Source organism: Heterocephalus glaber, unplaced genomic scaffold (genome assembly GCF_053883595.1).
Source record: "Heterocephalus glaber isolate CG9 unplaced genomic scaffold, H.glaber_assembly_v1.0 deba00000281, whole genome shotgun sequence".
In the NCBI taxonomy this organism is placed as follows: Eukaryota; Metazoa; Chordata; class Mammalia; order Rodentia; family Bathyergidae; genus Heterocephalus; species Heterocephalus glaber.
The window spans coordinates 1,624,492-1,638,878 of record NW_028258139.1 but is presented as its reverse complement, the minus strand read 5'-3'; the positions used below and the strand labels follow the sequence as shown (position 1 = coordinate 1,638,878).

At 39.9% G+C, this 14,387-nt stretch overlaps 2 protein-coding genes across 4 annotated transcripts in view; both read right to left on the bottom strand.

Moving 5' to 3' along the window:
• Nucleotides 1-5,130, bottom strand: part of Tcea1 (transcription elongation factor A1) — a 68,458-nt gene extending 63,328 nt beyond the window's left edge. For 2 of the 3 annotated variants that reach the window (XR_015440536.1, XM_087185513.1), the window contains exon 1: nucleotides 4,901-5,130. Coding sequence is in view for 2 of the 3 variants with exons in the window: in XM_087185513.1 (XP_087041639.1) it covers nucleotides 4,901-4,963 (63 nt within the window). In the remaining variant the exon portion in view is untranslated. The remainder of the gene's footprint in view (nucleotides 1-4,900) is intronic. The other variant, XM_004837510.3, reaches the window with a different exon arrangement.
• Nucleotides 5,131-5,956: 826 nt separating this feature from the next.
• The window catches only part of Lypla1 (lysophospholipase 1), a 53,749-nt gene continuing 45,318 nt past the window's right edge, over nucleotides 5,957-14,387 (bottom strand). Inside the window, exon 9 of the mRNA XM_087185582.1 lies at nucleotides 5,957-8,564. Coding sequence (XP_087041708.1) covers nucleotides 8,514-8,564 — 51 coding nt within the window. The 3' untranslated portion in view covers nucleotides 5,957-8,513. The remainder of the gene's footprint in view (nucleotides 8,565-14,387) is intronic.

The window sequence follows — 14,387 nt, the reverse complement described above, 5'->3', positions numbered from 1 at the left end:
ATTTAGTTTGTATAGATACATATAATATAATAACTTTAAGGAGTAGGTAAAATGCTCAAATAAGATAACACAGATGAAGTATCAAATTATAGAAAACCAACACACAGGACACAGCTGACATGCATACAAAGAAATGGAAAGAATTATTTATGTCTACCATAACAATATTCTCAAAAAGTCATAAACACTTATTTAGTGGGTATATTTAAGCTCAATGAATTCAAATACTTCTTAGAATTTATTATGAAATTTCAAGGTTACATGAGAATTTCTTCTTTACTTTTATCACACTGTCTTTCCACACCTGCCCTCACTCCACACGGTTCAGAAAAGAAGAAAAGCAGCAGGCAGTGATTGTTTGGCCCCTTACTGAAGTTCCTAGTCTGCTGTAAAACTGAAGATGGGACTGAATACAGACTTAATTTTTAAATGTAGTTAATCTGATTAAAATTTTAAATTAAAAAAGAAATGGCAAGGTAAAAAAATCAAGATGTAATTTATTTTTCAAAAAGAGAAAACAAATTATAAATTTTGAGTGATATCACAAATCTATTTTTATAGTTTAAACATTACTATAAAACATTAAGCATAACTAAAATATTCCTATAAAGTTATTTTTCAGTAACATTACTATAAAACTAGTTATAATTTTGCTATGTCATCTCAAATTTGCAGTTAACTATACCAAGTGTTGGTGAAGATATGATGAAACAAACTCTCATATACAGCTAGTGGGCTTATAAAAGGGTACTGTGAAATGCAATGAATCATTTTTTGCCAATTCCTCCAAAGATTAAATGAGGATGGGGATGTTGCTCAATGGTAGAGTTTTTGCCTAGCATACAGGTGGCTCTGGGTTTGATCCCTAGAACTGAAATAAAACCAAAAAAGGATCAAACATAGTTACTTCATGACCTAGTAATTTTATTACTAGTTATTCAACAAAAATGAAAATATATGTAATTTAAATGTGTAGGAGAAATATTTATAGACCACTCCTGCTATATAGTTCAATCTGGCCTGAAACTCACTATGTAGCCCAGGCTCGCCTTAAACTCACAGCAATCCTCCTGCCTCAGCCTCCCAAGTGCTGAGATTTCAGGCATGCACCACCAAGCCTGGCTGTCTCACACTCTTGAAACTGGATTTTGGAGACTTACCCTCAGTACAGCATCTAGAAGCAAATATTTGTTTAAAGTTCTCTGTGAATCTTTGACATTAAATTTTGAGAATCACGCAGCTAGATGATGAAGGTCTAGACAATTTTTTGTGTGACTTGCCCAGCTGTCATTATTTCTGGTGTTTGTGAACTCTTAAATGTCTTTATTGGTGGTAGAGATGGGAAGATGGGGGTGAAGTCTCATTCTCTGAGATTGTGTCAAGTGTATTGCTGATGCTTCCTGCATTTGTGAAGTTGTACAAGAAATTTTTCCACCCCTCGTATCTGAGACTTGAGCATGTTCATCACAAGCAGGCCTATTTTTGTAAAACTATTAAAACTATTTTTTTCTCAAGAAAAAAAAGAGAAAATATATTATTTCAAGGCAAACACTGATACAGGAATGTTCTTAACCTTACTGATACAACCAAAAAGCAGAAACAAACCAACATTAAAGGATAAAAAACCAAACTGTGATATACCCATAAGTACAGTGGAGTACTATTCAGCAACAAAAAGGAATGAAGTTCTGATACAGAATATAACATAAATTGGCCTTTAAAATATTAAACTAAGGGCTCGGGATTTAGCTCAGTGGTTCTGGCGCCTGCCTTGAAAGAGCAAGGTCTGAGTTTGATCCCCGGAACAAAAAAAAAAAAAATTAAACTAAGTTAAAGAAGGCAGTTGTTAAAAAGGTCACACATTGTATGATATGAAATTTCCAAAATAAGCAAGTAGAGACAAAGTAAAAAACAATTCTTAGGGGAGTTTTAGCTTCATAAATTCTCATTGCTAGAATGGAGATAATACTTTTCTTACAAAGGTGAGCAATTAACTAGATGAGGTAGGTAAGTTCTGTACTTAGCAGAATATCTGGCTCAGTAACAGCTCAACAAATGGTAGCTGTTTTTGTTTTACTTAAGTGTGACATCCATGGTTTTATTACAGCAATAGCCAATAACTGCACTTAAACTTGTCAACTGATATGACAACTATTATTCTTCAGGCAGTTTCCTCTTTCATAGTAAAAATACAAAAAATGGACATGGGCCAGAGATTTAGCTCAGTGGTTCCGCTGCCTGCCTTGCAATGAGTTGCAAGCTCAAGGTCCCAAGTTTGATCCCCAGTACCAAAAACAAAAACAAAAAAACAAAAAAACAAAAAATGGGCATGGTAGTGCACACGTGGAATCCCAGCACTTGGGAGGCTGAGGCAAGAGAAATCACCTCGAGTTCAATGCCAGCCTGGGGTCAATAGTGAGTTCAAGGCCAGCCTGAACTAGGCCAGAGTAGTGAGATTGTTCAAACCCCACCCCCAAAATGCCAGGCATGGTGGCACACACCTATAATCCCAGTACTCTGGGAGGCTGAGGCAGGAGGATCCCAAATTTGAGCCCATCCAGCTGCTATTCAAGCAGCACTCCCCAGCTACTTCTTGAATTTTAGTATAGGAGGGCTCCCTCCTGTGTATTGAACCCTCCCCACCCAGTGCTGCAATAACGCCCTGTTAAAATACTCACTTTGGTGTGCCTGTTTAACAATAACAACAAATTCATGAGAGAAAATCTAGAAACCATAGAAAAAAAGAAATCTACCATAATCTTACAATGTCCAAACAACTTCTATTAAATTACTGAATATTTAAAAAGCTATCTGTGAGTTAATTAGGTACTGTGGGGAGAGGGAAAGAGTATATTCTGACCTTTCTCTTTATTTCATCATCCTGTTCTGAATTCTAAAGGATAAACAGGAAAACAAAAGAAAAAAGTTACAAAGCCAATTTTACCTTTCTTTTAGGAGAGCAAGTTTTCATACTGGCAAAGTTTTGAACTATCAGAAAACTTAAGATTTGAGATGAAAAATTGTATTAAGGATTGCCTGTAGTTCATTCTCTCCTAGTTGGATTACTAAAGACCAATTTTAGAAGTGCAAATAAACATACTTATCTTCTCCATACTCATCCAGGAAAAAAGTATTCATTTTAAGAAATAATATTTTTAAAAGAAATACCTATTTTAAGGAAAGAAGTAAAAAATAAAATATGCTGAACGTGTAGATAATTAAAGGATACACATTATAGACTGACTTACAGAAAACAAATTCCCAAACAGCTTATTTACCTGGGAGCTTCTGTGGGAGTATGGGGTCCTCTAAGCAAAGAGAAAAATCTCTCAATTTAATCAAAATAACAGAAACGTGCTGTGGGAGACCGTCCTGTTGATTATGCCCAAAGCAGCCTGTAAGCAGTTAACCAAACAATTGGCTTATTTTAAGAAGTGAGTCCTGGGCCGGGGATTTAGCTCAGTGGTGCAGCCACCTACCTCGCAAGCGCCAGGTACTCAGCTCGATCCCCGGTCCGTCCCCCCCCCCGCCCCAAAAAAAGAAGTGAGTCCTGTAACTGATGCCCAACGTGGTGAACCTATCAAAATAACTAGAACTCATCACTAGCAGTGGGAAAAGAAAGGGTGAATCAATAAGAAATATACATGATGGGGCTAGTATCTGAATAGAAAACAAGCAGGAAATACTTTAAAAAGCAAAAAATGCAAACACAGATTAACAGAGCATGAAATCAAATAATGAGCAATGCACCTGTTCAAGAGGAAAAGAGGATGCCCGAAGTCTGAAGTATTTAGTGTTAACACTAACTCATCTGGTTGTCATGTGGACAGCAGGTTGTCCGGTGGAAAACTTGTTTCCTAGCTTAATCTGAACTACACAGTACTTAATTTAAATAATACTTATCTCGGACACACACGGTTGGTACCTCTAAACTGCTGTAAAATATACACAAGGCATCCTTTTTTTCCACATTAGTTTGACCTGGAATTTATTTCATTCATGGAAGAAAATTACTTCACGTACACTGAGTGGTGCTAAGGGCTGAGGAAAAAATTCAGAAGAGGATCGCGGAAGTTTAGTAGAAAACAAGACGAGCCTGAAACAAAAGGGCTGAAAGCACACACAGGCGGACAAAAAAGTAGAAACTGGTAGTCCGACAACTTCACACAAGCCAAGAGAACATGTTCACGTAAACATACACTGATGACAAGATAATGCCACCAGTGATAACCTTAAGCCACTTACAAAGCACCCAGAAACGGTATTTGTCAACATCCACGTACGTATCACCCTGGGGGGTAGGGGTGCTTCAATCGGAGCTCTGCCACCGCACAAGATCCTCTCTGAAAAAGAAACCTCCGGCCGCTTGCCCAGAGACGAGCATAGTTCACCCTTCTAACTGCTAAACCATCCTGGAGCGTTTGAGATAACCGAGGAGCTATTCAGCCTTCTTCAAAAAGAAGATCAAGATTTACCTTCTGTCCGCCTGAGGTCTAGAACCGGTCGCAAATCTCCATTTGATGCTATTTCTAGTTGTTTAAGAACCAGTGGCGGCAAAGAGCGTGGTTCTTTCAGCATGTGGGCTTTCAACGCTCTTCCATTCTCAAGCCACATTAAGGAGGTGTTCCTCGCACGCAAGTCTAAGGTCAAAGGGGAGCAGCCCCTCGCGCAACTCGGTCAGGCTGACGACGACGCCCCGCAGGGAGAGACCCCGAAATCCCGAGACCCGTTCCCAGCCGGGACGCCCTTCCCAGGACGCGGACGCGAGCGCCGGGTCGGCGGTGTGCGGCGGGCTCGGGCTGGGCGTGGAGGACCCGAGGAGCCGCAGGGCCCGGCCCGGCCCGGCCCGGCCACCGCGGCCTCCCGCCCGGCCCCGCCGCCCGCCGCCCGCCGTGCTCACCGCGTTCTTCTTCTGCACCATCTTGTCCATCTTTTTGGCAATGCGAACCACCTCATCTTCCATGGCGCCGGCAGGTCTTCCCTGCGCCCAGCCCGCTGGGGACAGGAAGTAGGCGAAGCTGAAGCAGAGGCGACGGTAAGAGACGAGCCTCGGCGCCTGAGAGGCCCACGACAGCAGGCCCGAGCCTCCTCCCACGCCAGGCCCGCGACGGCGCCGGCGGGAAAGGCTCCACCCCGGCAGGCAGAGCCAGTCGAGCTGCGCGCTCACCGTGCAGCCTCGACGAATCGACTGCAGATGGCTGGGGCGGGGCGGGGCGGGGCGGGCCCACACTCCTGCCAGGCGGGCGTCTAGAGGGCGGCAGGACCCGCGCTAGCCTGCGAGGCCAGGCAAGAGATGCTTTTGGCCGCGCTTTCGTCTCAAGTCCCGCTTCCGCCCGGTCGATAAACAAACGGCTAGAATAGGATTTCGCCTACTGTGTTACAGTACAGCATGCAGGTTAGAACGTACACAAACCCACGAATCTCGAATCCCAAGCGGGTTCAGAGAATGAAACTTTGGCTGTTTTTAAATCAGTGGGATAGCTGAGCGCGGTGGGCCACGCCCGTAATCCCAGCACTCGGGAGGGAGCCTGGGGCAGGATTGCTGAGAGTTCAAGGCCAGTCTGGACTACGGTGAGTTCAGGGCCAGCCTGAACTACAAAGCGAGACTCTGTCTCAAAACAAAAAAAACCCTAACAAACAAAAAACCTCAGTGGGATTGTAATGCCAGCACTCCCAGAGGCTGAGGCAGGAGGATCACAATTTAGCGATTTAACAATACACTTTCTGACCAATAGACCTATATAAAATTTAGTACTTGCCTAATAGAATACAACGTATTTTTCAGCAAACATATTTATAAAAATCGACAAATTTCAATACCTTAGAACCATAGTGTTACTACAATGTGAGTTTCGAACCACTAATAATATTTTTTAAATGAAATGAAATTAAAAGAGAAAAGAAAATGGTCCAAATGTTTCTTCCCCCTAAATGAATGAGTCAAAACTCGAAAAAGTTTACCATCTCTGTTAGAGTTTTATTGGACAGTAGATTTCAATTAATGGGAATTAAATTTGAAGTGGGGTTACAAGTTCAAATAGCAGTATAATTGAGTTGTTTTGAGTATATTCGCAGGATTGTGCATTGTCATAATTAATTTTAGAACATTTTTGTTACAAAAGGAATTCAACACACATTAGCAGTCACACCCCATTACTGCTACCATTACTCCCTCTCAGCCCTGCAAACCACTAATCTACTTTCTGTCAATGTAGATTTGCTTATTCTGGCCTATCATATAAATGGAATCATACAAAACAAATTTTTTTGAAGCTGGCTTCTTTAACATAGCATGTTTTCCAGGTTCATTCAGGTTGTAGCATTCATGCTGTAGCTTTCTCTTCTATTGCTGAATATCCTGTGGCTCTGTCATATTTTATTTATTCTTGGACATTTGAGTTTTTACATTTTTGCTCTTAGAAATAATGCTGTGAACATTTATGTACAAGTTTTTGTGAAACATTTGTTCATTGCTTTAAAGTTTACTTTACCTATGACTAATAGAGCTAATCCAGTTTACTTTTGGTAGTTTGTCATATTTCCCAACCCCTTTACTTTCAGTCTTCAGTGCCTTTATATTAGATGTCTCTCAAAATTAAAATATAACTCAGTATCTATCATTCATCTAATCTGATCCCCTAATTTTACTGGCAACTTTAGACCATCAATAATTGTAATTACTATTACTTTTGCATTTGTGTCTATATTTTGGGGGGGGGGATTTGTGTCTATTACAGTATACCTATCACCATACCTGGCTTAAAGGTTTTCTCATTCACATGTAGTGGCACCTGTAATCCCAGCACTCAGGAGGCTGAAGCAAGAGAGTATTGCTGCAAATTTGAAGCCAGCCTGAACTACATGGTGAAAACTTGTACCCCCCCAATTAATTTTTTAATTTCTTTTAAGTTTTTAATTTCAGTGAAGTCTAATACACCTACTTTTTTTCCTGTAGGGAATATGCTTTTGTCATATCTAACAATACTTCAGGTTGTAGGTTCTGAAGATACTGTTTTCTACTCTAAATTTTAGAATTTTACATTTGACATTTAAATCTAAGATCTATTTCTAGTCCATTTCTATAACTGGTATAAGGTGGGTGGGTTTTTGTTTTTGTTGTGTTGTCGTTGTTTTCGAGACAGGGTCTCACTGTGTAGTTCAGACCAGCCTTGACCTCACTATGGAGCCCAGGCTTGAAATTTCAGTGATCCTCCTGCCTCAGCCTTTTGAATGCTGGGATTACAGGCATTCCCCACTACCCTAGGCTGCTGTAAGGTTTTGATGGAAGATTTTGTTTTTTGCTTATGGATACCAAATTGCTTCAGCACCGTTTGTGGAAAAACTATGCTTTCTCTATTGTTTTTGTGCCTTTCAGAATTATTTCATTATGTTTATCTATGTGTCTCTCTGCCAATAACCACAGTTGGTTTGTTTTTGGTTTTTTTTTGGTACCAGGGATCAAACTCGGGTCCTTGCGCTTGCGAGGAATAAGCACAGTTTTGATTACTGTCACTACTTAATAAATCTTGTAATCTGGTGGAGTGATTGATTCCTCCTTTCTTTTTAAACGTTTAAATTATTCTAAGTTCTGTTGGCTCCCCACATAAATTTTAGAATCACCTTGTATATAATAATCATACTGGGGTTCTGAGAGCCATTGCATTAACTTGGGGAGAATTAGCACCTTTGCTATGTTGAGTCTTCCCTTATTCATTTCTTTTGCTACTTTAAAATGAAATACCTGAGTTAAGATGACAGAGGTTTACTTTGATGCACGGAGGTCCAGGATTGAGGGGCTGTACCCAGTGATGGTTTTCTTATTGGCAAAGTCTCAAGACGCTACAGGGCATCACATGGCAAGAGACCACATGCATGTGTGGATTTTCTGGTCTCTCTCCCTCAAAAGCCAGCAGGGCTCAGTAAGTGGTCCCTTAATGACCTTACCTAATTCTAATCACCTCCTGAAAGCCCCAACTCAAAACTCTTATCGTCAAGTTAAATTTTTACCCATCACTTTTTTTTTTTTTGGACCAGGGCCTTTCACTGAGCTACATTCCCTTCCCGGCCCAACCATTTTTTAAGATAGGGTCTTGCTAAATTGCTAAATTGCCCAGGCGGGGCTTGAACTTTTGGTCCTCTTGCTTCAGCCTTCTCATGGGATTACTGCTGTGTGCCACCATGTGCCGCTAATTTCCACCCTCTGAATATCCCACCATAGTGATTAAATTTCAACAGTGAACCTTGGGGTACACATCCAAACCCTAACCAAACTGTAGCACAATCTGTTAGGATGATGTCCATCTCTTCTTTAGATCTTTTTTGATGTATTTCACCAGTATTTTATAGTTTAACCTCCAAATCCTATTGGTTTTTTACTACTTAAAATATTTTTGAGCAATTACGTTATTTATTATTTTTTGATTTCCACATCCTAATTGCTAGTATATAAAATCCATGGAGCAGGGGAATGGGGAAAAAATAAGAACCAAGATATGTAGGGCCGGGGATGTAGCTCAGTGGTTCTGCAGCCTGCCTCGCAAGCACAAGGTCCCCAGTTCGATCCCCTGTACCAAAAAAAAAAAAAAAAAAGATTTATTATGTAAAGGTACAAATTCCCATGATGAATGCCATCATATTGTATAACTAAAATACACTATTAAAATTAATGAATAAAATAAACACAGAGCCCGCCAGGGAGAGAGGTCCCTGGCCGCTGGGAGCTCTGCTCCATCCAACCCGCGCCATGCCCACCAGCGACCAGCCAGAAGGTCAGGACCCCTGGCCACTTGCCACGCCCGTGGCAGCAACCCCATGGCCTGCAGCCGCCCCTTCCCCACACCTCTGGCCTCCTGGCTGTGCTGCCACCTGGTTCCACACTACAAAGGAATGGGGGACACCAGACCACTGTACTGGGTAAGTTGGAGGGATCATTACCTCCCACCTGAACCTGGACTACCTTCAGGGGAAGGGCAGCTGGAACCTGCAGTAGAACCTTGCCGAGTCCAACCCTACAGGAGGACAGGGAGCTCAACTTGGGACTTGCAGCCAGAAATCTGCCTGAATCCCACAGGTCGACAACTGGCTGCCGAGACTCACTGACTTGTATCTGCACACTGCTGCCCACGTTGTCTACTGTGACATCAGAGACATACCCTGATGGAGCCCTTCATTTTCATTTGTTATTTGTTATTTTCAAAATTATTTTTTTGCTTATTTTTAATTTTTTTTCCTCTTTTCAAATTATTATTTTCTTTTTTTTCATTTCTCTTTCCTTTCTCTCTCTCTCACACTTGCTCTCTTGCTGTCCCACATTGTTCTTCATCTCCCTTTTTGTTCCTGTTCTGGCCCTAATTTGGATTTCTTCATTTTTCTTTTCTTCTCTTTTTCCTTCTCTTGCCTGTGTCCTCAGACCTCACTGCTAACCTTCCTGTATCCTTCTATTTATCCCTCCCACCCCAACTCCTTCTAACTCCCCATCCCGAAGGGTAAAGTTGCTATATTGAAGAGTTTATTCACTATAAACATATATTGAGTTGGTCCTCGATTTTGATTTAATTCACAGTTAAAGGTAATAGATTAATAACTACCACGAATTGTCATTTTCTAAGATGTACCTGGTGCTATGGTGTTGGTGAGTGCCTCACTTGGGCTAAGGTGTTGTGATTGATTTAATCAGTTGTCCTTCCTGGAACAATGAAAATGAGACAGCCTCAGAGCCATTACAGACTCAAAACCTAAAGACCAGCTGTATCTGGAAGATGCCTTTGAAAAGCAGTCATTCCATAAGGGTTCTAATTATAAGCACCAAAGATACTTACATTAACCAATTTCGAAGCAACCCAGGAAATAAACCAAGGACAGTACCAAAAACAAAAATGAGAAGACATTTAAGCAAGGCACAAACACAGACTTCCATCCGACCAAGGGGAAATTCTGGGGGAAAAGAGGTGGAAAAGTCTGATAATCAACCACCTGGACAACCTGAGCTGGTAGCACAGGAAGTAACAAAACAGATGAATGAGGCTCTAGAAAAATTCAAAGCAGAAATAATTTCCCAGATAACTACAGAGATGGTGAGCAGAGTGAAAGACATGATTAGAGGCTCTAGAACAGAAACAGATAACAATATAGATGAGCTCAGAACCATGCTGGAAGCCATGAATGCCCAGCATAAAAAAGAAATGGAAACCATGATCACTTAACATAAGAAAGAAATGGAATCCATGAAACAGATACAAACAGATATCTAGGACAGTAAAAACTCCACTGAAAGTATGCACAGCAGATTAAGTGAATGTGAAGACAGAATATAAGATATAGAAGACAGAATTGAGGTTAATGACCATGAAAACAGAAATTTCTTCAAACTAGGAAGGGACCATGAGAAATCAATCCAGCAGCTGCTAAATGATCCAAAGAAGAATAACATAAGACTGATAGGAATCCACAAAAAAGCAGGAGAAGGCACAACTGACAGAAAAAAACTGTTCACAGAAGTAATAGTAGAAAACTTCCCAGACAGAGGTAGAGAATTGGACATACAGATAAGTGAGGCATATAGAACTCCAACTAGCCATGATCAAAAAAAATTTACACCTAGACATATAATAATCAAGATCCAAGAAACCCAACAGAAGAACAAAATCCTACAAGCACAGAAAAGAAACAAATCACCTACAAAGGAAAGCCCATCAGAATCACAGCAGACTTCTCAACACAAACCCTCAAGTCAACCTGGAGTAAAGTATTTCAAGCCCTAAAAGAAAATAACTTCCAATCTAGACTGTTGTATCCTGCAAAATTATCTTTCAAAATCCATGGGAAAATTAGATACTTCCACGACAAAGAACACCTGAGAAATTTCATGAACACCAAACCAGCACTCCAAACAATTCTGAACATTATCCTAGAAAAAGACAGTGAAAGTCACAACTCCAGGAGGCCCAACAGAGGGAAGCCACCAGGCAAGGCAAGAAACTAAAGGGAGGGCCAGAGATTTACCTCAGTGGTTTCACCGCCTGCTGCGCAAGCTCAAGGACCTGAGTTCGATCCCCAGTACCAAAAAAAAAAAAAGAAACTAATGGGAAAGGGGGAAAAATAAAAAATAAAAGAGCCAACAACAGTAGAACATCATGATAAGCATGAGTCAATATCTATCAATTATAACCATCAATGTTAATGGCCTCAGTTCAACCAATCAAAAGAAATAGACTGGCAGAATGGATTAAGAAGCAAAATCCAATAACATGCTGTATACAAGAAACACACCTAACTCAAAAAGAAATTCAAAAACTGAAAGGAAAAGGATGGAAAACAGTTCTCCACGCAACAGGAACCCGGAAAAAAGCAGGGGTAGCAATCTTATTTGCAGACAAAGTATTCAAACCAAAACTAATTAAGAGAGACAGAGATGGTCACTTCATCCTTGTGAAGGGAACAATCCAAGAGGAAGAGATGACAATCACAAATATGTATGCACCAAATACGAATGCACCCAAGTATACAAAACAAATGTTAATGGACATGAAAAACCAAATAAGCACTACTACAATTGTAGTGGGGGATCTCAATACCCCACTATCACAAATCATCTAGACAAAAAATTAACAACAAAATTCTATAACTGAACCAAGCTATTGAACAAATGGACTTAATAGATGTTTACAGAGTGTTCCACCCCACAAAATTGGAATACACATTCTTCTTGGTTGCACATGGGTCATTCTTCAAAATAGACCATATGCTAGCTCGTAGGACATGTCTTAGTAAATGTAAAAGAATTGAAGTTACCCCCCTGTATAGTATCAGACCATAGTGCAATAAAATTGAAGATCAATAACATAAGAAAGCACAAAACCTCCACAAACACATGGAAATTGAATAACACCCAACTAAACAACCAATGGGTCACAGAGGAAATTAAAGAAGAAATTAGACAGTTTCTACAAGTAAATGATAATGCCAGTACAACATACAGGAATCTACGGGACACAATGAAAGCAGTTCTATGCGGGAAATTCATTGCAGTGAATGCCCATATTAGGAAAACAGAGGGAACTCAAATTAACAACCTAATGCAGAACTTCAAGTTCCTAGAAAAAGAACAGCATAACAAACCTAAAGCTTGTACAAGAGAGGAAATTATAAAGATCAGAGCAGAAATCGATGCAATGGAGACTAAGAGAAAGATACAAAAAATCAATGAATCAAAGAGTTGGTTTTTCGAAAGAATAAATAAAATTGATAAATCTTTAGCCAACCTTATCAAAAAAAGGAAAGAAAAGGCTCAAATCCATGCAATTAAGAGCGAAAAAGGTGAAGTCACAACAGATCCAGCAGAAATCCAGAGGATCATCAATACCTACTTCGAGAACCTGTACTCTAATAAAATGGAAAACACGGAAGAAATGGATTCCTAGATGCATACGAATTGCCAAAGTTAAATGAAGAAGACATAGAAATTCTAAACACCCCAGTTACGATGAGTGAAATTGAAAATGTAATAAAAAATTTACCAACAAAGAAAAGCCCAGGTCCTGATGGCTTCACTGCTGAATTCTGCAAGACATTTAAAGAACTATCGCCATTACTTTTTTTTTTTCTTTTGTGGTACTGGGGATCGAACTTGAGTCCTTGCGCTTGGCATTACTCTTTAAACTCATCAATGAAAGTGAAAGGGAAGCAATACTTCTAAATTCATTCTTGGAAGCAAGTGTTACTTTGATTCCAAAACCAGGGAAAGAACCAACCCAAAAAGAGAACTACAGGCCAATCTCCCTAATGAACATAGAGGCAAAAATCCTCAACAAGATACTGGCAAACAGAATACAGAGGGTCATCAAGATCATACAAGGGGCTGGGGATTTAGCTCAGTGGTTCCGCTGCCTGCCTCGAAAGCACAAGGACCAGAGTTTGATCCCTGCCCCGGTACCAAAAAAAAAAAAAAAAGAAGATCATACACAATAACCAAGTCGGATTTATCCCAGGGATGCAGGGATGGTTCAACGTACGTAAATCAATAAATGTAATACACTATATTAACAAAGCCAAGGACAAAAACCATATGATCATCTCAATAGATGCAGAAAAAGCATTAAACAAAATCCAACACCCATTCATGATAAAAACCCTACAGAAAATTGGCACAGTCTTTACCTCAATCTGATAAAAGCCATCTATGAAAAACTAACAGCCAACATCATACTAAATGGTCAAAAACTGAAAACTTTCACGCTAAAATCAGGAACAAGTCAAGGATGCCCACTATCACCACTCCTGTTCAATACAGTTTTGGAAACATTAGCCACGGCAATTAGAAAAGGGAAAGCAATAAAAGGAATAAAGATAGGAAAAGAAGAAGTTAAACTGTCATTTGCTGACGATATGATACTTTGCATAGAAGACCAAAAAAACTCCGCCAAAAGACTTCTAGACCTAACTGACAGATTCAGTAGAGTAGCTGGATACAAGGTCAACACTCAAAAAACAATAGCCTTCTTGTACACAAATAACAGACTCACTGAGAGAGAAATTAGGGAAACAATTCCTTTTACAGTAGTATCCAAAAAAAAAGAAATATCTAGGAATCAATCTAACAAAGGAAGCAAAAGACTTGTACATTGAAAACTACAGCACTCTAAAAAAAGAGATTGAAGAGAATATAAGAAAATGGAAAGACATCCCATGTTCCTGGGTAGGAAGAACCAATATAGTGAAAATGGCCATACTTCCAAAACTACTATATAGATTTAATGAAATGCTGATTGAAATTCCAACAATATACTTCACAGAACTAGAGAAAACAATCCAAAAATTCATTTGGAAATAGAAGAAACCTAGAATAGCAAAAGCAATTCTGGGCAACAGAGACATGGCTGGGGGTATCACAATCTCCAACTTGAAACTATACTACAAAGCTACTGTGATAAAACAGCATGGTACTGGCAAAGAAACAGACCCGAGGATCAGTGGAATAGATGAGAAGATGCAGAAACAACTCCAGACATACTCAGCCACCTCATCCTTGACAAAGGAGCCAACCACCCTCATTGGAGGAAAGATAGCCTATTTAATAAACGGTGTTGGAAAAACTGGATTTCAACCTGCCGAGGATTAAAACTAGATCCATATCTATCAACATGCACTAAACTAAGATTGAAGTGGATTAAAGATCTAAATATTAAGACAGAAACACTAAACTTGCTGGAAGATAAGTTAGGTAGAACTCTTGAAGACATTGGCATAGGATAAGACTTTATGAAGAAAACCTCAGTAGCACGGGAACTAGCATAAAGAATCAACAACTGGGATCTCATCTTATTAAAAGGCTTTTGCAGTGCAAGAGAAACCAACAGAGCTAAGAAACAACCTACAATGAGGGAAAAAAA